This window comes from Nerophis lumbriciformis, linkage group LG27, assembly GCF_033978685.3.
Source record: "Nerophis lumbriciformis linkage group LG27, RoL_Nlum_v2.1, whole genome shotgun sequence".
Taxonomy (NCBI): domain Eukaryota; kingdom Metazoa; phylum Chordata; class Actinopteri; order Syngnathiformes; family Syngnathidae; genus Nerophis; species Nerophis lumbriciformis.
The window spans coordinates 29,258,330-29,280,526 of NC_084574.2; the positions used below are offsets into that span (position 1 = coordinate 29,258,330).

Consider the following 22,197-nt stretch of genomic DNA (forward strand, 5'->3'; position numbering starts at 1 on the left):
TCCATGAGGCAAATGCTGCAGCCAGGAGCTTTGATGGCCCTGTTGCTGGACAGGTTCTCGCAAATGCGCGTGTAGTCCTGCATTATCAGCGACCATCGGCTCTGCCGGAACCCCGAAATGCTGTGCTCTTGGCTGTGGTGGCTCGACAGCTGAATAAAGACGGCCTCCATCAAACTGCTGGTCCTGGGTATGACGTTAAACTACATCCAGGCATGAGATGGGAGGTTGTGTGTGGGGTTAGTGAGTCCCAACTAACGTCTATAAAATGCACACAAAGAATCGTTTGCACCTTCTCTTGTGACTGGCGGGCGGTCAGCGCCATAAAGCTGAGCGGGTCCCTGGGTAATTGGGGCGCGGACAACCAACAGAACAGACTAAGTTCAACAGCCCAGTAAGGCAATTAGTCTAGGAGAAGGATCTCTTGATATAAAATACCCCTTCCAACCCGCACCAAGCCAGCGTGGAAGGTGTAGGCTAATAACCAGCATGAAAAGTACGCCAAGAAGACGGCCCCCAGTCCCCAGCAGTTCCAGAGGGAACAGTGCAGTGGCATGGAGCAGCTAGAGTTCGTTCACTATGGCAGAAACATGCTGAGGCTTTCGTCCAGCAGTGGACTGACAACGGCTGATGATGATGATGATCAAACTGCTGCTGTCTGGAGAGTGTGCAACCTTGGCGCCCCGCCTGATGTACAAACTAAATGGAAAGAACACCAACATCACACTGATTAGTACACACATTGAAAAAGAAAATAAATGGTCTTGCAAAGGACACAAGTTAATAAAATAAATTGTTTTGCGCACATACCGTTTTACACTGGCCACCCCTTCCAAGTGGTGCTGCCTGGAGACCTTGAAGCATCCCTTGTTCAGCTTGGGAGTGTGGCAGGGGGGAAGGCTGAGAGGAGCTTTGTCTCCGTCTGTCAGCTTTTGCCAAAGTTCGCTAATCTGCCTCTCCTGCACAAACATTTTGCGCCGCAGCGCAACAAGGGTGGTGGCCAAGCGACAGAAATGCTGGTATCCGCCGTGCCCGTCTGGACCCAACACATCCTGTATCAAAAAACAGATCTTTATTACTCACGTTCGAAATCATCAGGAGAAAGACGACACTTACTTCTTCTTCCTTCTCTGCTGCCGGCTCATCATCGAGAGGCCAAGTCATGAAGGAATCGCGGTCACCTGGATACTGCTCGATTCCCAATGGCGCGTCATCGTAACCCTCATCATCCTCAAGTTGGTCTTCGTCCTCCTGATCTTCTTTCACGTCAGCTGAGTCAGGCTGGTCCGGATCATCCACGGCGTGGGATTGCAGCACGGCGCCAGTCTGGGCATACAGGTACTGGATGCCAATAAGCTCTCCTGAACACAATTAGACATCAAATGAGACCGGGATGGATTTTCATGGCCGCCGCAGAGGCAAAGCTTCTGCCCCCCCGTCAACGTTACCTGTGTACTTGCTCGCCGGGGTGTGATTGTCAACCATTATGAGACCTGTGAGCGCTTGTGTCAGCTGCGCGAGGGCATCTTGCAGGCTGGCGTCATAACACTGCACCGTGACAACATCGGTCCCTTCCACTGCCGCTCTTCCTCGTTCCAACTACACAGACCCTCCAGGAGGTAAACCTGAAAATGGAGGGCGTTGGCCGACGTACCTGCGGCATCGTACAGAGGAAATGTGTTAGACACGCACTTCCGCGAAAGTGGCCCAAAGGGCTTCTCAAACACAGCGGCTAAATAATTAATAAATAAATGTCGACAGTTGAACTTGCAATGACGTGGCGACATGTCCAGGGCGTACCCCGCCTTTCAGCCGAGATAGGATGGATTAAATTATTTTAACAGATATAGCGGTCGAAACGAGATCAAAGTTTAAGTCTAATCCAATTATCTAGACTTTACCTGGAATGAAACGGCACAAGTGCAGATGGAAGCTCTCCAGAGAAGTGGAGCCCCGTGCACAGCGGAAGACGGGAAGAGCCACCCCTCCTCTGGTCACTGTTGAAGTCCTGGTATAAAGCGCCACGCCAGGCGGGTCCTGGATGCAGCCCAAGTGGCGTCGCTGAGTGCTCCAGATCTCCCTCATCCTGTCTTGGTCAAACAGCTTGACGCCCAATGTGTTTTTGGCATCCCACAGGTGATCCAGCACCTCCTGGACAAGACTGGCGGTCTCCTCCGCTCCTCTGGAGCACCGGCGGCTGTGACGGTGCAGCTCCTTGTTTGACAGCTCGACGTGGGCATTCCCGCCATGCTCCGCCTGCTTAGCCTCACTCAGACGCCTCACGTCCCCCTCGTCCCACTCAAACATGGCAAACGAGAGTTTATTCATGAATTCGCCATACAGCATGTGGGCCTCTGTGGAAACGCCCCTGGCAAAGCGGCGCATGAGGTGCCACGCATCCAGGCGCACCACCGGCCGGTCCCACTCGACGAACGTAGCCGCCACCTAATGACACAGACACACGTTTTGACAGGCAGGCCACCGTTTGAAGACTACCGCACAACAGATCAAAACCTCACCTTAGGCTGTCCAGCGGCGGAGCAGCAGCAGTCAGGGTCCACGTAGAGCACGTGAGTAGGGTCTCACCCGGCCTCCCGGTAGCAGCGCTTGAGTCCCTGGGCCATGGCCAGCAGACCGCCCCCCTCGGCCGCCGTCAGAACCGAGATGAGCACCTGGCCCAGCTCGTTGCCGACGTTGGTGACCCTGGCAGCCGTTCCCGCGGCTTCACCTGCCAGCTTCTTGGTCATCTAGGAAAAACAAAAGACGAAAAGCATTTAATGTGATCGTAGTTGGTGCCATTTCTCGGACATACCTTCTTGGTGGAGTCCATTTTCAGGATACTTCCGAATGTAGACGTAATCCTGGCCTTCGTGTGCTCCATGCGAGGAAGAACCTCCCTCACGTACACTGAGAGTCTGCCACTCTCGCGAGTGCTCGACTACCAGGTGGGAGCGAAGCCGAGTGGTACTGTCACCCTGCGTGCGAGCCTGCATCTGCCATATGACCTTCTTGTCACAAGATAACCTGTTAAAGAGGGAGAGGAACATACGGTCACGTGGATTCCAGACAAATGCATAACACATCCTTGGCTCTTTAAATGACTCACTTGTAGGTGAGGATTGCCGGGAACTCTGCCTGTTTTGCCGTGCTCAGCTGCCCGACGATGTTGCTGGCCCACGTGACATACTTCTTGTGGCACGCGTGGCACTCCAGGTACTCTGTGGCCATGTAGTACCAGTTACTTAAGTCCAAGACCTTTCTCAGGGTCTTGTACAGTCCGCAACCCGTCAGATTGTGCATGCGTTTTGGGCACTCGAGCTTACAGCCCCAAAGCTTGTTCGGGCACCACAGGAAAAAGCGTGAGTGGAAAAACACAGCGGATGAGGCAGGGGATTGCGTGTAATACGGCAACTTCTGAGGAGGTTGCCACCATAGCTGCAGCCTAGACTTGAGAACCGCTTTCCCCTTGGGACCTCGGACAAAAAGCGCACAGCCCACCCAGTCGTGCTCGTCTTCTGGCAGCGTCTGTCGCCAGGACTTGGGCAGCAACTGTAACAGAAGGGACACCCAATAAACACGTTGGCTGGAATAACCTCACACGTCGCGCCGGCAATGCGCTCGTACCTCGGCTTGAGAGCGCAGGGCGGCGACCATGTCCGGGAAGAGTCGTGCGTATGAAGCCAGTGTGGTTTTAAAGTAAGAACGCAAGCTATTTAACCCATAGCTGGGACCCTGACAGGTACTACCACAATGATGACTGAGCGGTAACTCCACCTTCCCCAAAACTCCAGAACTCCCGAACTGGAGCCTCATCACCGGATGCAGTTTTGAGTCATACCCAGGACCTTGAAGGTAGAAAAGTGCTGTACAAGTATAACCCATTTAAAAGGAGTTCATGGTTTAATTTGTAAGATAGCATACCCCATGCCAACAGATAAAAAGTTGTGCTGCCCTATGAAGAAATAGCAACTCAGTTAGTAAATATGTCCAATATCAATAATGTTAAAAAACTATTATGGTATGTGACATCCACAGTTAGGTAGGTGTTGCCCTGATCTATTCCACTTGCGAAAGTCGAAGCCCATCATGTTGTAACCCTTACCTGGAGTTGGAATCTTAAATGGAGATAGCCGACGCTGAAGCGTGAAATGAGTTTCCTACATAGGGGGTTGGGCGTGAAGCTCATAAAGTCATATTCCATACACTTACAGAATAGTTTAAGTGCATTAAGCAACAAAAATGGTTCCTGCTGCAGTTCCGATCTTCTCTTCATGCTTTGCGGCTTGGTTGGTAAATTAACTGTAATTAATCACTCCAACTGGCCGCTTCTTCCTCTGAGAGGCTATTAGATTCCGCCTCAGCTGGCTACACTCACAACTCTGTTGCCGTACATGAAGTTCTGTCAGTGTGTGCCGCTCATTCCGAGCGCCCATGGAGAACCTCTGAGCATGACATGGAACATTAACACCTCAGTTGCAGTGTTGTTACCACACATCCCCCAGCAGTGTGAAACCAGATGGATGGCTTCTCTCAGGGAGAATTCAACATATTTTGCAGTCACGATATTCAGCATCAAAGGTGTGCAAACCAATGTGTAGAAAAACAATGATTGGTACTCCTCACACGATTATTGGAAGTGTGTCTATTAATCATAATAAATATTAATAATCATAGTAGAATAGCGAAATTGTATCTCATGTCAAACCATACTTGCACACATCTGGAAAAATGACACAGATGACCATGTCAGTGACACATCATAAAAGCAATGATGATGTTAAGAATTGTAGGCCAGTGTTTTTCAACCTTTTTTGAGGCAAAGCACATTTTTTTCATTAAAAAATACGAAGGCACACCACCAGCAGAAAACGTAAAAAAAATGAAACTCCACCAGGTCGTCATGCCTCATTTTGAGTTTGTTGGTGTTTTCCTGTGTGTAGTGCTTTAGTTCTTTTGTTGGCGTTTTCCTGTAGCAGTTCCATGTCTTCCTTTTGAGGGCTATTCCCCGCACCTGCTTTGTGTTAGCAAGCAAGGCATTGTTGCTTGCCATGTCATGTACGGATGTACTTTGTGGACGCCGTCTCTGCTCCACACGCTACAAGTTTTTGCTGTCGTCCAGTATTCTGTTTCTGTTTACTTTGTAGCCAGTTCAGTTTTACTGTCGTTTTGCATAGCCTTCCCCATTTTTGGTTTAAGCATTACATACCTTTTCACCTGCACGCTGTCTCCCGCCGTGGTCTGCATGTTGGGATCACAACAAACCATCCTTGTCTCACCCGACACATTCCGACTTTTACAAAGCAATTAGCTGCCTGCTGCCACCTACTGATATGGAAGAGTATTACATGGTTACCCTGCCGAGCTCTACACAGCACAGAGACTAAGCAACGGCACATTATTTGCAGATTATAACTATTGATTTGCAAAAAATATTTTTTGGACCAGTTAGGTGAAGTTGCATAAAGTCCCATGGCACACCAGACAATATCTCACGGCACAGTGGCTGAAAAACGCTGTTGTAGGCAGTGGCAAAAGTTATAAAGTGTCCCTACGGGTGTATTAATTAGCTGACTCAGTCCGATTCTCTAATAATTTCTCTATAGCAAGTGTAGTTATTCCTCACAGTGTCTTCTCAGGTAACCACCTCCATAGAATATGCATTTCAATCAATCAATCAATCAATCTTTATTTATATAGCCCTAAATCACAAGTGTCTCAAAGGGCTGCACAAGCCACAACGACATCCTCGGTACAAAGCCCACATACGGGCAAGGAAAAACTCACCCCAGTGGGACGTCGATGTGAATGACTATGAGAAACCTTGGAGAGGACCGCATATGTGGGTAACCCCCCCCCTCTAGGGGAGACCGAAAGCAATGGATGTCGAGTGGGTCTGACATAATATTGTGAGAGTCCAGTCCATAATGGATCCAACATAATAGTAAGAGTCCAGTCCATAGTGGGGCCAGCAGGACACCATCCCGAGCGGAGACGGGTCAGCAGCGCAGAGATGTTCCCAGCCGATGCACAGGCGAGCGGTCCACCCCGGGTCCCGACTCTGGACAGCCAGCACTTCATCCATGGCCACCGGACCTGTGCCCCCCCCCAAGGAAAAGGGGAGCAGAGGAGAAAAGAAAAGAAACGGCAGATCAACTGGTCTAACAGGGGGGCTATTTAAAGGCTAGAGTATACAAATGAGTTTTAAGATGGGACTTAAATGCTTCTACTGAGGTAGCATCTCTAATTGTTACCGGGAGGGCATTCCATAGTACTGGAGCCCGAATAGAAAACGCTCTATAGCCCGCAGACTTTTTTTGGGCTCTGGGAATCACTAATAAGCCGGAGTTCTTTGAACGCAGATTTCTTGCCGGGACATATGGTACAATGCAATCGACAAGATAGGACGGAGCTAGACCGTGTAGTATTTTATACGTAAGTAGTAAAACCTTAAAGTCACATCTTAAGTGCACAGGAAGCCAGTGCAGGTGAGCCAGTATAGGCGTAATATGATCAAACTTTCTTGTTCTTGTCAAAAGTCTAGCAGCCGCATTTTGTACCAACTGTAATTTTTTAATGCTAGACATAGGGAGACCCGAAAATAATAAAAAAATGATTTAGTACTCACTGATGGTATCTAAAATATAGAAATTCCAAATGTCTTAATTAATGAACGTCTGAAAGAGCTACTGAGTCATACATAATTAATGAGGACTCAGTCCATAAAATCTGTCTAAAATGCTTTTAGGTTTCCTCTACTGCCTTAAATATTATAAAAGTGTGGACTTCGACTTTTTTTATGTTTATGTTGTGCAAAAATAGCTTCTTAGATTGTCACCAAACTGACATAGATTGGGGGGTAGGCAATAATAATAACAGCCAATTTCAAGGAAACAAACTATTCAGCTGAGCTATTTGTTATGCTTTAGGTTGTGAGTAAAATGTCAGGTTACGAGCGTCCTCACTGCTAATTGGCGTAGCGAACATCACAGAAATGCCACAGTTAACCCCTTTAGATTTGACCAATACATCCGTTAGTCTCACTCGGTATTGTTCATCCTTTGTGGTCAACGAAGACCAAGTACAGTGTTCGTCTTCTGTGCAATTGATCAGTGCAATGCGGGCATTGAAAATTATGTCGCAAATCGGACAAAGATGTTCCCCTTTGGGCAGGTGGCAGGTATGTTGCATTATACATGCGTTGATCACTTTTCCACTGAGCCTCCGCTACCTTGTTACGTGCGTAGGAATCCACACCATCTCTGATTCGACGTTGGCATCCTGGCCGGTCGAGTCCTAAGGAATTTCAGCTTTCAGTGTCAATTGTTATGTTTGTTTTTAGCACTACTTACTAGTGTTGTCCCGATACCAATATTTTGGTACCAGTACCAAAATTATTTTGATGCTTTTCAATACTTTTCTAAATAAAGGGGACCACAAAAAAATTGCATTATTGGCTTTATTTTTTAACAAAAAATCGTACGGTACATTTAACATATGTTTCTTATTGCAAGTTTGTCCTTAAATAAAATTGTGGAAATACTAGACAACTTGTCTATTAGTAGTAAGTAAACAAACAAAGGCTCCTAATTAGTCTGTTGTCGTATGCAGTAACGTATTGTGTCATTTATCATTCTATTATTTTGTCAACATTATTAAAGACAAGTGGTAGAAAATTCATTATTAATCTACTTGTTCATTTACTGTTAATATCTGCTTACTTTCTCTTTTAACATGTTCTATCTACACTTCTGTTAAAATGTAATAATCAATTGATCTTCTGTTGTTTGATACTTTAACATTAGTTTTGGATGATACCACTCACTTTGGTATCAATCCGATACCAAGTAGTTACAGGATCATACATTGGTCATATTCAAAGTCCTCATGTGTCCAGGGACATATTTCCTGAGTTTATAAACATAATATACATTAAAAAAAAGACAAAATAAGATGTTGTGATGCCAAAAAATATCGACGTAATCAAGGACCGGTACTTTTCAGAGGCGGTATAGTACAGAGTATGATTCATCACTATCGTTGTACTATACTAATACCAGTATACCGTACAACCCTATACTTACACACACCGTGCCAGATATCCCTGAGTATCGTATTTCTTAATTTTTTAAGGCGCACTGCCGATGAGCGGGCCTATTTGGGTCTATTTTCATACATAAGGCACACTAGAATATCATCATCATCATCGGCGGTCACTCGAAGCGAGTCTGACGATCCTCCTGGTAGGGGGGTATCCCTTTATGGAGGATGCCTGTGCGTGACTTTGTTTAACGTGGGGAGACTGGTGCATAGACAGTCACCACACGATTCTTGATATATCCGGGTCAGGGTCCAGTGGCATGGAGTCCCAAGACGACTGGGGACCCTTTTCTGCTGCAGCCTTCATGCGCCATCCCAGCCGTTGTGACGTTCCATAGGGTTAGCAATCATCCTCCGCCTGTTCCACCGTTGAGGTCTTGGGTTGTTATTTCCCCATAACTGGGCCCACATGGATGTGGGGGTGCCTTCTTCCTCCATTGCAGTCGTTGTGGTAGTTCTTACATCTACCGTCTTCCGCCTTCTCCGCCGCTGAGGTCTTCAAAACGTTTATTTACATACTTTGTGTCCAAACGGTGTCTTTGATGTAAACACGGAAAGTGTCGTCCTTAATGCAGCCCAGGCCCAATATCAGCCCTTCATCCGAGGAGAACGCCACCAGGTCTCCCTCCTCATCTCGGTAGAACATGTTGAAGGCGGTGTTCTTCAGATTGGAGAACACCTTGTAAATGTTCCCGCTGAGATAGTCGAAGCTGCTGGGCATCTCCCTCACCGCTTCCTCTTTACCCAGCAGGTAAGCTTTCACCATCACCGCCATCTTGCTTCTTCTTCTAGAATCTTCGACGCCGTCTTGTCCCGAAGGGAAGTGAAGTGAATTATATTTATATAGCGCTTTTTCTCTAGTGACTCAAAGCGCTTTACATAGTGAAACCCAATATCTAAGTTACATTTAAACCAGTGTGGGTGGCACTGGGAGTAGGTGGGTAAAGTGTCTTGCCCAAGGACACAACGGCAGTGACTAGAATGGCGGAAGCGGGGATCGGACCTGCAACCCTCAAGTTGCTGTCACGGCCGCTCTACCAACCGAGCTATACCGGGGTCATATTAGTTGTTTTTCTTCTACATCCAAAACTCTTCATTGTAGTCTACATAACATGTAATGTTGGTTATTTGGTCAAAATTTAGGGAAGGAGTATATTTACAGCTAGAATTCGCCAAGTCAGTTATTTCTCATATTCATATATATATATATATATATATATATATATATATATAAGAAATACTTGACTTTCAGTGAATTCTAGCTATATATATATTTATTTTATTATATATATATATATATATATATATATGTATATATAAATAAAAGAAATACTTGAATTTCAGTGTTCATTTATTTACACATATACACACACACAACACTCATCTACTCATTGTTGAGTTAAGTGTTGAATTGTCCATCCTTGTTATATTCTCTGTCACTATTTTTCTAACCATGCTGAACACCCTCTCTGATGATGCATTGCTGTGTGGCACGCACAAAAGTGCTTTCATCAAATGCATTAGAGTCTGGTATCTTCCATCTCTCCCTAGCATGGCCCAAAACCGGTCAATATTTTCTTCCTGAGGAAGATCTTCAGTGCCAAGCACTTGGTAGTCCACTACTTCTTCCCGGAGGCTATCCAGGTCAAATCTCTGCTGCAGCTTGGAACTTACAATCGTATTTCTTCATCTTACTCGTCGTCGGCGTCGCCACGGCTGTATTTTCCTCGTTCTTCTGCTTCGTCTCCTTGTTGTGTGCGCAGTTGTGCACTGCACTCTCTAAAAGCCGTAGATGTTCTTGTCACATATGCATGTACAGTAGATGGCAGTATTGTCCTATTTAAGAGTGTCACAACATTGCTGTTTACGGCAGACGAACTGCTTTACGGTAGACGAAAACGTGACTGCTGTTGTTGTGTGTTGTTACCGCGCTGGGAGGACGTTAATGAAACTGCCTAACAATAAACCCACATAAGAAACCAAGAACTCGCCCTCGATCATTCTACAGTTATAACGTGATTGGGCAGGCACGCTGTTTATATTGTGGGAAAGCGGACGTGAAAACAGGTCAGGTCCGCATGGAGCTGGAGGGGGCGTGGCCTCCAGCTCGGCCTGAATTTGGGGAGATTTTCGTGAGAAAATTTGTCCCGGGAGGTTTTCGGGAGAGGCGCTGAATTTCAGGAGTCTCCCGGAAAATCCAGGAGGGTTGGCAAGTATGCATCAAAGTTTTGGTGTTGCTTGCTTACAGGTACTTGCTTGCGTCATTTATTGAACACGGGGGGGGGGGTTAACCTGCATTCCCCACGTATCACTTGTGTGACTGCCATCTCCTGGTCACACTTTTTATTACACCATGTACCAAATAAAATTGATTTGAGGTTGGTAAGCACAACCTGAATTAATTTGTATATTAGGTGCACCGGCGTTTAAGGCGCGCTGTCGATTTTTTGAGAAAATAAAAGGATTTTAAGTGTGTCTTTTAGTCCGAAAAATACGGTAGTTTGTGACAAAAGGAATTCCTACCAGGATACAATGATCTACAGCTGTGATGCAGTCCTGCAGCGTTGCCCATATGTTTCCATGGTAACAAATCAATCATCATTACCCTGTTTCTAAATTGTAACATACATCAGGAACATTTCTTGCCAGATAGCAGTTGAAGTGTTCAGGCAAAAACACCATGGCGGTTACAGTGTTTGGATTATTTTCAAATTCCTGGAGTTACGAGGAAAATGCACACACCCATGCACACAGGGTGATTGGTGAGAGCAGTTACAATAGACAGCTCATGTACACAGATAATTGTAATCAGCTGATAAAGGTCACGCTAATCATTTACACATAATTAACATTTTCATGAACATAGAACTCATGTGCAGGATGTAAGAGAGCAATTTCAATTAAACGATGTACCATTTGGAATATTTGGTTTACTAAGAGTGTATAATCATTGCTGGTCTTGTGTTTGGACATCTTGTTCTCTTTATCTCTGATAGTGTAGTGGTATACTTGCTTGGCTTCTGCATCGGTTCCCACTCAGTAACTGTGTGAACTAGTGTTGTCCCGGTACCAATATTTTGGTACTGGTACCAAAATGTATTTTGATACTTTTCAGTACTTTGCAATACATTTCTAAATAAAGGGGACCACAAAAAATTGCATTATTGGCTTTATATTAACAAAAAATCTTACAGTATATTAAACATATGTTTCTTATTGCAAGTTTGTTCTTAAATAAAATAGTGAACATACAAGACAACTTTTCTTTTAGTAGTAAGTAAGCAAACAAAGGCTCCTAATTTAGCTGCTGACATATGCAGTAACATATTGTGTCATTTTCCCAAAATTATTAACGACAAGTGGTAGAAAATGAATTATTAATCTACTTATTCATTTACTGTTAATATCTGCTTACTTTCTCATTTAACATGTTTTATCTACACTTCTGTTAAAATGTAATAATCACTTATTCTTCTGTTGTTTGGATGTTTTACATTAGTTTTGGATGATACCACACATTTGGGTATTAATCCGATACCAAGTAGTTACAGGATTATACATTGGTCACATCCAAAGTCCTCATGTGTCCAGGGACATATTTCCTGAGTTTATAAACATAATATAAATTTAAAAAAAACTAAAAATATTTTTTAATGCTAAAAAATATAGATGTAATAATAGTAGTATCGACGCTCCTGTACTTGGTATCATTACAGTGGATGTTAGGTGTAGATCCACCATTGGCGTTTGTTTACATTTTGACGCCGGTGAGTTACGGTGTGTAGTGAAGCATGTTTAGCTATTCCTCATCCTGCAGGTATGATACTTGTAAGAAACTTACCTTATTTGTCGCCATGGAGGCGAGGATTAGTGATTTAGAAGTAGCTAAAACACTGCCGACTGGGGCTAGCCATGTCTTAAAGCACCTCCTCCTGAGGGCGTTTCAGTATTATAACTTCACCTTTATCTTTAGTTGTTAAGCCAAAATGCGTCCGTTCTCCCTTTTCTGTCTACACACTGTGTCTGTTTGTGAGTACTCTGTGATTGTGTGCTGCCGAACATGCTCGTCTGCTCGTAAAACCAACAATGACGCGACGTGACGAGGGGGGTGTACCGGTACTTTTTAGAGGCGGTATAGTACAGAATATGATTCATTAGTATCGTGGTACTATACTAATATCGGTATATTGTACAACCCTAGTATGAAAGTGAGTGTTGTTTGTCTTTATGCATATATGATGTGATTGACTCGGGACAAAGTTGTAAATGTTTTGCCTAAAGTCAGCTGGGATAGGCTTTAACTTATGAATAGATGGATGTTTTGTTCTCTCATCAAATGATGTGGGTGCACACTAACCAGCTGTATGACGAAACTGATTTTAAATTCACTTTCTGTAGCCTATCGTAGGTTGCCAAGGGTTAGTCAAGTAATAGCTTTAACCTAACCTGTGGGCTTTTACCATCTTTTGTTTCAATCTTGTATTGAGCCTTTTTTACCCTTTGGGCCACCACATTTCAGCTTGCTTCAGGAGTGAGTCAAGTCATATTGCATTTTGATTGTGTGCATAGTGCACCTGTCGGTCTGTTTACATACACACAGAAATCAAACTGTGATGGACAGAGCCCCCCAAATGGGTATGGCAGGGAACGCATAAAGCAGGGGTCGGCAACCCAAAACGTTGACAGAGCCATATTGGACCAAAAATACAAAAATAAAATCTGTCTGGAGCCACAAAAAATGAAAAGCTGTGTATAAGTGATATAATGAAGGCAACACATGACGTAAGTGTCTGTATTAGCTATAATAGCCTACTATCAAAATGACGCAGGCTGAAGCAAATCTTTGTTGACAGAAATGTTGAAATGTAATATTTATTCTACACATTTTTACAACATTAGAAACCATTAGTAAATCTGAGGCTACTCAGAAGGTGAGATAACTCCTGGGAATTACTGGCTTTTAATGGCCAAAGGTATAGATGTGTGTGTCAAAGTTAAAGGAAACGGCAGGCTGTCTTCTTTTAATAGATTTATTACATTCTTTGGCAAGCTAGGTAATGTTTGCTGTGGTCTGTGTCAGAATAATTGTACATAAGTTATCACACAACTTCTTTTCCCATGAGTTCAGGCTGCCCTGCGAGAAGACAAAGCTATCTTTGATCTTATCAAGCAAAAGGCCTACCACTGTGTGCGATGGGATGCGACGTGGAGGTGTCGGTTTCTTTGATCTATTGGGCAGCCACAGGAAGACCTTGTCATGACCCGAGATCTACAAAGCAGAGAGGGAGCAGACCTGACACCGCTCCAGGCACTTTTTCTTTGAACTGTTTATGACCGAATGCGGCAGCTGTTTATGACCCTCCTTCTTTTAGAAACAGCTGCAGCCATGTAATCAGGAAATGCACATATAAATGAGGAGGCATGGAGCTCCCTCCTCAGAGCGGCGGGGCAACATTGTACAAGGGTACAAGTGCGCGCGCTCTCCTCATGAGCTGGATTGAATCCTGTCTCTGTTTGATTCCTTGCTTCTTGTCTTTGTTTAATAGATAGTTTGGTGTTTGAACCTGACAGTCTGGAACAACATGGCACACAAACAACTATCAGAAATGCAGCCAATATTACATACAGATATGTCATGAGACATGCAAATATAAATTATATACAAAGACGATAAAAGTAAAAAAGAAATTAAATGAGCTCAAACATACCTACAAATGAGGCATGATGATGCAATATGTACATACAGCTAGCCTAAATAGCATGTTAGCATCGAGTAGCTTGCAGTCATGCACTGACCAAATATGCCTGATTAGCACTCCAACAAGTCAATAACATCAACAAAGCTCACCTTTGTGCATTCACACACAGTACAAAACTTTTGGTGGACAAAATGAGACAAAAAGAGTGGAAGATTTTACATGTAAACAAACTGTTGTGTCACAGTCCACACTGTGGTGAGTTCAAGAACCGGCAAAATTAGTAGGACAAAACGATGTTCACCAAATACTCTCATTAGTGAAGCATACACACAAACATATTAAACAGTACAGCTTTCTAACAATTGGGAAGGTTTGTGTCATGTTTGTCTTCAAACAAAAAAACATTCTAAAATGGGGACGGCGTGGCGCGGTTGGGAGAGTGGCCGTGCCAGCAACCTGAGGGTTCCTGGTTCAATCTCCACCTTCTACCAACCTCGTCATGTCCGTTGTGTCCTTGAGCAAGACACTTCACCCTTGCTCCTGATAGGTCGTGGTTAGGGCCTTGCGTGGCAGCTCCCACCATCAGTGTGTGAATGGGTGAATGTGGAAATAGTGTCAAAGCGCTTTGAGTACCTTGAAGGTAGAAAAGCGCTATACAAGTATAACCCATTTATTTTAAAACAAATCATTTATTTTTCCCCCATCTTTTTCCATTTTTAATCCTTTTTTAAAGGCCTACTGAAACCCACTACTACCGACCACACAGTCTGATAGTTTATATATTAATGATGAAATCTTTACATTGCAACACATGCCAATACGGCCGGGTTAGCTTACTAAAGTGCAATTTTAAATTTTGCGCGAAATATCCTGCTGAAAACGTCTCGGTATGATGACGCCTGCGCGTGACGTCACGGATTGTAGAGGACATTTTGGGACAGCGTGGTGGCCAGCTATTAAGTCGTCTGTTTTCATCGCAAAATTCCACAGTATTCTGGACATCTGTGTTGGTGAATCATTTGCAATTTGTTCAATGAACAATGGAGACAGCAAAGAAGAAAGCTGTAGGTGGGAAGCGGTGTATTGCGGCAGGTGTTGTGCCGGATAACGCACCCCCGCCGTAGAATGCACCCCTTGACTGTTGTGCCGGATAACACAGCCGGTGTTTCATTGTTTACATTCCCGAAAGATGATAGTCAAGCTTTACCATTGGCCTGTGGAGAACTGAGACAACAGAGACTCTTACCAGGAGGACTTTGAGTTGGATGCGCAGACGCGGTACCGTGAGTACGCAGCTGCGGCTTCCAAACATTTGATCGCTTGCCCGTACGTGCGTGCCGCTATGTGCATGTCACATACGTAACTTTGGGGACTTTGGGGAAATATATGTGCTGTATGAACTTTAAAGTTAAAGTTAAAGTACCAATGATTGTCACACACACACTAGGTGTGGCGAGATTATTCTCTGCATTTGACCCATCACCCTTGATCACCCCCTGGGAGGTGAGGGGAGCAGTGGGCAGCAGCGGTGGCCGCGCCCGGGAATCATTTTTGGTGATTTAACGCCCAATTCCAACCCTTGATGCTGAGTGCCAAGCAGGGAGGTAATGGGTCCCATTTTTATAGTCTTTGGTATGACTCGGCCGGGATTTGAACTCACAACCTACCGATCTCAGGGCGGACACTCTAACCACTAGGCCAGGTGAACGGTACTTTGGGCTGTGGGATTGAGTGTGTTGTGCAGTTGTTTGAGTTGTATTGGCGGGTTATACGGACGGGAGGGGGGAGGTGTTTGTTATGCGGGATTAATTTGTGGCATATTAAATATAAGCCTGGTTGTGTTGTGGCTAATAGAGTATATATATATGTCTTGTGTTTATTTACTGTTTTAGTCATTCCCAGTTCAATATCAGGTCCCACCCGCCTCTCACAGCATCTTCCCTATCTGAATCGCTCCCACTGCCCTCTAGTCTTTCACTCTCACTTTCCTCATCCATAAATCTTCCATCCTCGCTCAAATTAATGGGGAAATCGTCGCTTTCTCGGTCTGAATCGCTCTCGCTGCTGGTGGCCATGATTGTAAACAACGTGCAGATGTGAGGAGCTCCACAACCTGTGACGTCACACGCTACCCGTCTGCTACTTTCGGTACAGGCAAGGGTTTTTTATCAGCGACCAAAAGTTGCGAACTTTATCGTCGATGTTCTCTACTAAATCCTTTCAGCAAAAATATGGCAATATCGCGAAATGATCAAGTATGACACATAGAATGGACCTGCTATCCCCGTTTAAATAAGAAAATCGCATTTCAGTAGGCCTTTAAAAATGCTCCAGGGAGCCACTAGGGAGGCGCTAAAGAGCCGCATGCGGTGATAGAAGAAAGCAGGGAGAAGCCTCTGACGCTTAAGGTGCCCGTTGATACTCGCAAGTTAATACCAAAATGACTTCTTCTTCATCACAGGGTTGAGCAACGTGCTGGTAACACACTGTCAAAGTGCTGCACCATTGTCCTTGCAGATTGCTGTGGCATCGTCACCTGCAGTACAGGAGTATTTTTTTTTTTTTAATGCAGGAAAAGTGCAAAAAATTAATTCTCACTACTTATGACTGTGATTGGTACGCAATATGTTGCCTTGCTGTTATAAGGAGCACAACGGCAAAATGTGTGTGCAGTGTTGGAACTACGCACTCAGAGTTGTGTATAAAGAGAGTGTGGCCAACTGGGTTTTAGGCAATCTCCTCAATGATTGGTCAAAAGACACTCAAGTGACGAGAGGGCGCCATGAGTACTACTAACTTACAGCTAATGCTATGTGTTTGCGGTGCTTCCTCGTTAGTTTTTCGATGTGTAAAAATGGCCTGTTGTTCAGCATGGGGCTGCTCCACCCGTGAGAATTATGGGACGCGTTTACATCGTTTTCACCACAACTCGGAAAAAAGACAAATATGAGAAGTGAAGGTTTGCGAACAACAATAGAGAGCCACTTTATTTATGTATTTTGTATTTTTTGTATTTTTTTTTTTTTTATTGAGACAGATTATTTATGCATTTGATATTTGTTTACGTACTATGGTATATTAATTATGTATTATTTATTTGTTCACTGTTATGTTACAGAGAACAAATAAAATTGCTACGGTATGAAAAGGGGTAGGATTAAATAAGGTCAGCTTCTTCCTACTCCATTTCGGACGTGCTGTAATGAAACAAATGGAAATATGTTTGTTTGATTGATTGATTGAGACTTTTATTAGTAGGTTGCACAGTGAAGTACATATTCCGTACAATTGACCACTAAATGGTAACACCCGAATAAGTTTTTCAACTTGTTTAAGTCGGGGTCCACTTAAATTGATTCATGATACAGATATATACTATCATCATAATACAGTCATCACACAAGATAATCATTAGGGTATATACATTGAATTATTTACATTATTTACAATTCGGGGTGTGGAGGGAGGGTGGGGTTAGGTTTGGTTGTTATCATCAGCATACTTGCCAACCTTGAGACCTCCGATTTCGGGAGGTGGGGGTGGGGGGTGTGGTTGGGGGTGTTGGGGAGGGGGTATATTTACAGTTAGAATTCACCAAATCAAGTATTTTATATATATATATATATAAGAAATACTTGACTTTCAGTGAATTCTAGCTATATATATTTATATATATATATATATATATATATATATATATATATATATATATATATATAAATAAGAGAAATACTTGACTTTCAGTGAATTCTAGCTATATATATATATATATATATACATATACATATATATATATATATATATATATATATATATGTATATATATTCATTTTTTATATATATATAAATAAGAGAAATACTTGAATTTCAGTTTTATTTATTTACACATATACACACACATAACACTCATCTACTCATTGTTGAGTTAAGGGTTGAATTGTCCATCCTTGTTCTATTCTCTGTCACTATTTTTCTAACCATGCTGAACACCCTCTCTGATGATGCATTCTGCTTCGTCTCCTTGTTGTGTGCGCAGTTGTGCACTGCACTCTCTAAAAGCCGTAGATGTTATTGTCACATATAGGGACGGCGTGGCGCAGTGGGAGAGTGGCCGTGCGCAACCCGAGGGTCCCTGGTTCAATCCCCACCTAGTACCAACCTCGTCATGTCCGTTGTATCCTGAGCAAGACACTTCACCCTTGCTCCTGATGGGTGCTGGTTAGCGCCTTGCATGGCAGCTCCCTCCATCAGTGTGTGAATGTGTGTGTGAATGGGTAAATGTGGAAGTAGTGTCAAAGCGCTTTGAGTACCTTGAAGGTAGAAAAGCGCTATACAAGTACAACCCATTTATCATTTATTTATTTATATGCATGTACAGTAGATGGCAGTATTGTCCTGTTTAACAGCGTCACAACATTGCTGTTTACGGCAGACAAACTGCTTCACGGTAGACGAAAACGTGACTGCTGTTGTTGTGTGTTGTTGCCGCGCTGGGAGGACGTTAATGAAACTGCCTAACAATAAACCCACATAAGAAACCAAGAACTCGCCCTCGATCATTCTACAGTTATAACGTGATTGGGCAGGCACGCTGTTTATATTGTGGGAAAGCGGACGTGAAAACAGGCTGTCGACACGTCACTCAGGTCTGCATGGAGCTGGAGGGGGCGTGGCCTCCAGCTCGGCCTGAATTTCGGGAGGTTTTCGGGAGAAAATTTGTCCCGGGAAGTTTTTGGGAGAGGCGCTGAATTTCGGGAGTCTCCCGGAAAATCCGGGAGGGTTGGCAAGTATGATCATCAGTCATCAACAATTGAGAACAGAGAAATGGATATTGAAACAGTGTAGGTCTGACTTGGTAGGATATGTACAGCAAGTAGTGGACCTAGAGAGAGAGAGAGATATCAGAAGGCATAAGAAAAGTATCTACATTTGATTGTTTACATTTTATTATTAACAATCCGGGGAGGGTGTTAGTTTAGGGTTGAAGTTGCCTAGAGGTGTACTTTTATTGCGGTTTTGAAGGAGGATAGAGATGCCCTTTCTTTTACACCTGTTGGGAGCGCATTCCATATTGATGTGGCATAGAAAGAGAATGACTTAAGACCTTTGTTGGATCGGAATCTGGGTTTAACGTGGTTAGTGGAGCTCCCCCTGGTGTTGTGGTTATGGCGGTCATTTATGTTAAGGAAGTAGTTTGACATGTACTTCGGTATCAGGGAGGTGTAGCGGATTTTATAGACTAGGCTCAGTGCAAGTTGTTTTACTCTGTCCTCCACCCTGAGCCAGCCCACTTTGGAGGAGTGGGTAGGAGTGAGGTGGGATCTGGGGTGGAGGTCTAGAAGTAACCTGACTAGCTTGTTCTGAGATGTTTGGAGTTTAGATTTGAGGGTTGTGGAGGTGCTAGGGTACCAGGAGGTGCATACGTAATCGAAAAAGGGTTGACCAGAGAGGAGATTCTATAGAGAAATCTCGTTCGTTGGTTGACCTTTTTGATTACCTTGGTTGCCATTTCATCACAGGAAAGATTAGCCTCTTGAATGGAACATAGGTAGGTGACCTTATCCTTCCTGGTGATAACAATGTCACCCACTTTTATAGTGAAGTCATTGACTTTCTTAAGGTTGATGTGTGATGAATTACATTGTATCATACGCATGTTCGAAATAAACTGAAACTGAAACTGAACTGAACTAATTACAGGGTCTTGTGGGAGGTAATCACACAACACAACATCTGGTAGAGAACTAATACAAATAAAATTTCAAGAAAGAATAAATGTATGCATTTCTTCGTCTGGTTAATTGCGGCATGGTTCAGATGTTAGTGGCCATGACAGCAACTTGAGGGTTCCTGGTTGGAATCCAGCTTCTGCCATTCCATAGTGTCCTTGGGCAAGACACTTCACCCACCTTGCTCCTGATGAGCCGCGGTTAGCGCCTTGCATGGCAGCTTCCGCCATGAGTGTGTGAATGGGTGAATGTGACGTATAATGGGTAGGGACGGCTCTTTAGCGCCGCCCTAGTGGCTCCCTGGAGCATTTCTAAAAAAGGATTGCAAATGGAAAGAAATGGGGGAAAATATTTTTTTTGTTTTAGTATGATTTTTGCTTGAGGACAAACATGACACAAACCTTCCCAATTGTTGGAAAGCCCACTGTTTAATATGTTTAATATGAGTATTTGGTGAACATCGTTTTGTCCTACTAATTTTGGCGGTTCTTGAACTCACCATAGTGTGGACTGTGATGCAACAGTTTGTTTACATTTTTACAAAATCTTCCACTCCTTCTTTGTCTCATTTTGTCCACCAAAAGTTTCATGCTGTGCGTGAATGCACAAAGGTGCACTTTGTTGATGTTATTGACTTGTTGGAGTGCTAATCAGGCTAGCTGTATGTACATATTGCATCATTATGCCTCAAATGTAGGTATATTTGAGCTCATTTAATTCCCTTTACTTGTATCCTCTTTGTATATAATTTAGTTTAGCATGTCTCACGACACATTTATAAAGTCAATATGTAACATTGACTGCATTTCATGTTGTTCCAGACAACATCTATACTTTTGGCCATTAAAAGCCAGTAATTTCCAGGAGTTATCTCACTTTCTGAGTAGCCTCTGATTTACTAATGGTTTATTAATGTTGTACAAATGTGTAGAATAAATATTAAATTTCAACATTTCTGTCAACGAAGATTTGCTTCAGCCTGCGACACATAGTCATTTTGATAGTAGGCTATTATAGCTAATATAGACACTTACGTCATGTGTTGCCTTCATTTTAAGACTTATGCAAGACTTTTAAAGTCATTTTGATAGGAGGCTATTATAGCTAATTTAGACACGTCATGTGTTGCCTTCATTATAACACTTATATAAGGTGTTTAAAGTCATTTTGATAGTAGGCTATTATAGCTAATATAGACACTTGCGTCATGTGTGGCCTTCATTATAACACTTATATAAGGTGTTTAAAGTCATTTTGATAGTAGGCTATTATAGCTAATATAGACACTTGTGTTGTGTTGCCTTCATTATAACACTTATATAAGGTGTTTAAAGTCATTTTGATAGTAGGCTATTATAGCTAATATAGACACTTGCGTCATGTGTTGCCTTCATTATAACACTTATGTAAGACTTTTAAAGTCATTTTGATAGGAAGCTATTATAGCTAATATAGACACTTACGTCATGTGTTGCCTTCATTATAAGACTTATATAAGACTTTTAAAGTCATTTTGATAGGAGGCTATTATAGCTAATATAGACACGTCATGTGTTGCCTTCATTATAACACTTATATAAGGTGTTTAAAGTCATTTTGATAGTAGGCTATTATAGCTAATATAGACACTTGTGTCATGTATTGCCTTCATTATAACACTTATATAAGGTGTTTAAAGTCATTTTGATAGTAGGCTATTATAGCTAATATCGACACTTGTGTTGTGTTGCCTTCATTATAACACTTATATAAGGTGTTTAAAGTAATTTTGATAGTAGGCTGTTATAGCTAATATAGACACTTACGTCATGTGTTGCCTTCATTATAAGACTTATATAAGACTTTTAAATTCATTTTGATAGGAGGCTATTATAGCTAATATAGACACGTCATGTGTTGCCTTCATTATAACACTTATATAAGGTGTTTAAAGTCATTTTGATAGTAGGCTATTATAGCTAATATAGACACGTCATGTGTTGCCTTCATTATAACACTTATATAAGGTGTTTAAAGTCATTTTGATAGGAGGCTATTATAACTAATATAGACACGTCATGTGTTGCCTTCATTATAACACGTATATAAGGTGTTTAAATTCATTTTGATAGTAGGCTATTATAGCTAATATAGACACTTGCGTCATGTGTTGCCTTCATTATAACACTTATACAAGGTGTTTAAAGTCATTTTGATAGTAGGCTATTATAGCTAATATAGACACATACGTTATGTGTTGCCTTCATTATAAGACTTATGTGAGACTTTTTAAAGTCATTTTGATTGTAGGCTATTATAGCTAATATAGACACTTGCGTCATGTGTTGCCTTCATTATAAGACTTATATAAGACTTTTAAAGTTATTTTGATAGTAGGCTGTTATAGCTAATATAGACACGTCATGTGTTGCCTTCATTATAACACTTATATAAGATGTTTAAATTCATTTTGATAGTAGGCTATTATAGCTAATATAGACACTTGCGTTGTGTTGCCTTCATTATAACACTTATATAAGGTGTTTAAAGTCATTTTGATAGTAGGCTATTATAGCTAATATAGACACATACGTTATGTGTTGCCTTCATTATAAGACTTATGTGAGACTTTTTAAAGTCATTTTGATTGTAGGCTATTATAGCTAATATAGACACTTGCGTCATGTGTTGCCTTC

General features: G+C 42.6%; 1 protein-coding gene across 3 annotated transcripts; it reads right to left on the reverse strand.

Moving 5' to 3' along the window:
• Positions 1-1,517: 1,517 nt before the first annotated feature.
• On the reverse strand, positions 1,518-4,627 carry LOC133624323 (uncharacterized). Of its 3 annotated transcripts, XM_061987812.1 has the most exons (7): positions 4,100-4,627; positions 3,622-3,949; positions 3,104-3,546; positions 2,810-3,021; positions 2,517-2,744; positions 1,899-2,442; positions 1,518-1,651 (listed from the first exon to the last, which is right to left on the reverse strand). In XM_061987812.1, the coding sequence occupies exons 2-5, from the start codon at positions 3,877-3,879 to the stop codon at positions 2,722-2,724; spliced, it is 936 nt and encodes a 311-aa protein (XP_061843796.1). In that variant the 5' UTR covers positions 3,880-3,949; positions 4,100-4,627; the 3' UTR covers positions 1,518-1,651; positions 1,899-2,442; positions 2,517-2,721. The 3 variants fall into 3 exon arrangements, with proteins under 3 accessions (XP_061843796.1, XP_061843793.1, XP_061843794.1); XM_061987809.1 differs by having other exon boundaries at positions 2,517-3,021; XM_061987810.1 differs by having other exon boundaries at positions 2,517-3,021; positions 3,622-4,627.
• Positions 4,628-22,197: the final 17,570 nt, after the last annotated feature.

Coding starts and splice junctions, on each gene's coding strand:
- LOC133624323 (XM_061987809.1), bottom strand. CDS start 3,879: ATGGGTTATACTTGTACAGCACTTTTCTACCTTCAAGGTCCTGGGTAT. Junction 3,547..3,621: donor CCCTGCGCTCTCAAGCCGAG/GTACGAGCGCAT, acceptor CTTCTGTTACAG/TTGCTGCCCAAGTCCTGGCG. Junction 3,022..3,103: donor CCGGCAATCCTCACCTACAA/GTGAGTCATTTA, acceptor CCTCTTTAACAG/GTTATCTTGTGACAAGAAGG.